Source organism: Stenella coeruleoalba (genome assembly GCF_951394435.1).
Source record: "Stenella coeruleoalba genome assembly, chromosome: 7".
NCBI lineage: Eukaryota > Metazoa > Chordata > Mammalia > Artiodactyla > Delphinidae > Stenella > Stenella coeruleoalba.
In genome coordinates this window covers 122,117,782-122,119,363 of record NC_137153.1, presented here as the reverse complement: position 1 = coordinate 122,119,363, position 1,582 = coordinate 122,117,782, and the positions used below count along the sequence as shown (strand labels likewise).

At 68.9% G+C, this 1,582-nt stretch overlaps 1 protein-coding gene across 1 annotated transcript; it reads left to right on the top strand.

The window, feature by feature from the left end:
- Positions 1-357: 357 nt before the first annotated feature.
- On the top strand, positions 358-1,582 carry FUT7 (fucosyltransferase 7; the record flags this gene model as incomplete). The annotated part of the gene is given in 3 exon segments (XM_079925493.1): positions 358-409; positions 412-449; positions 452-1,582. Coding segments are annotated over 3 exon segments (1,110 nt in total). The 3' UTR covers positions 1,472-1,582.

The window sequence follows — 1,582 nt, the reverse complement described above, 5'->3', positions numbered from 1 at the left end:
CCCGTGCTTCACCTCCAGGCCTTTCCAGAGGCCAGCCGGGGTGGGGGACACGGTCCTGGACCCTGGCTGGGCGCCCTTCCTGTAGCCGCCTCCCCGCAGCAGCCAGAGGGCTAGAGGGGGAGGCGGGGTGAGGATGGCAGCGATGCCATAGGTCACCTCGGGGCGGGGGCGAGGGCGGGACGGGAGCGGGAAGGTACCCTGGTTGCCCTCCTCCTGAGCAGATGAAAGGACGGCGTTTCGAGGTGGGGCTGGGTGCAGGGGTGCAGCCGTGATTTCAGGGCATCCCCGTGCAGCCGCGGCTGTGATTTGAGAACCTCCGGCTGCTCGAGTAATTAATCTGGGAGCTGCCAATGCATAATGCCGGTGAGTGTCTGGTCTTCGGGGAAGCTTGGGCTGGGAGGATGGGGCCTGGGGTGAGCCCGAGGAGACAGCCTCTCTTCCTGTGTCCTGTGCAGGGGTAAGCCCCGCTCCAAGGCCTCGGGCTTTGGGGGGCCTGGCGGTAGCGGCTCTTCTCTCGGCCCTCTGGCTCCTGTGGCTGCTCAGATCGGCCCCTGGGGGAGCTCCGGCGCCCCAGCCCACAATCACCATCCTCATCTGGCACTGGCCCTTCGCCAGCCAGCCCCCAGAGCTGCCCAGCAATACCTGCAGCAGCTACGGTGTGGCCCACTGCCGCCTGACCACCAACCGCAGCCTGTTGGCCAGCGCCCACGCCGTGGTCTTCCACCACCGAGAGCTGCAGACCCGGCAGGCCCGCCTGCCCCTGGCCGAGCGGCCGCAAGGGCAGCCCTGGGTGTGGGCCTCCATGGAGTCGCCCAGCCACACCCGCGGCCTCGGCCGCCTCCGTGGGGTCTTCAACTGGGTGCTGAGCTACCGGCGTGACTCAGACATCTTCGTGCCCTACGGCCGCCTGGAGCCCCGTGAGGGGCCTGCGCCGCCGCTGCCGGCCAAGAGCAGGGTGGCCGCCTGGGTGGTCAGCAACTTCCAGGAGCGGCAGCGGCGCGTGCAGCTGTACCGGCAGCTGGCGCCCCACCTGCAGGTGGACGTGTTCGGCCGTGCCAGCAAGCAGCCCCTGTGCGCCGACTGCCTGCTGCCCACCGTGGCCCGGTACCTCTTCTACCTGTCCTTCGAGAACTCCCAGCACCGAGACTACATCACCGAGAAGTTCTGGCGCAATGCGCTGCTGGCTGGCACGGTGCCCGTGGTCCTGGGCCCCTCGAGGGTCACCTACGAGGCCTTCGCCCCACCTGACGCCTTTGTGCACGTGGACGACTTCGGCTCGGCCCACGAGCTGGCCGCCTTCCTCGCTGGCATGAATGAGAGCCGCTATCGGCGCTACTTCGCCTGGCGAGACCGGCTCCGAGTGCGGCTGTTCGGCGACTGGCGGGAACGCTTCTGCGCCATCTGCGCCCGCTACCCCCACCTGCCCCGTGGCCAGGCCTACCAGGACCTCGAGGGCTGGTTCCAGGCCTGAACTCTGCCGGCTGGAGGAGGCAGGGGAAGGTGGCTGGGAGCCGGAGGTGTGGGCGGAGGCCTGGGTGTTGAAATCCAACCCCCCGGCATCCGACCAACCCCCATGGGCAAC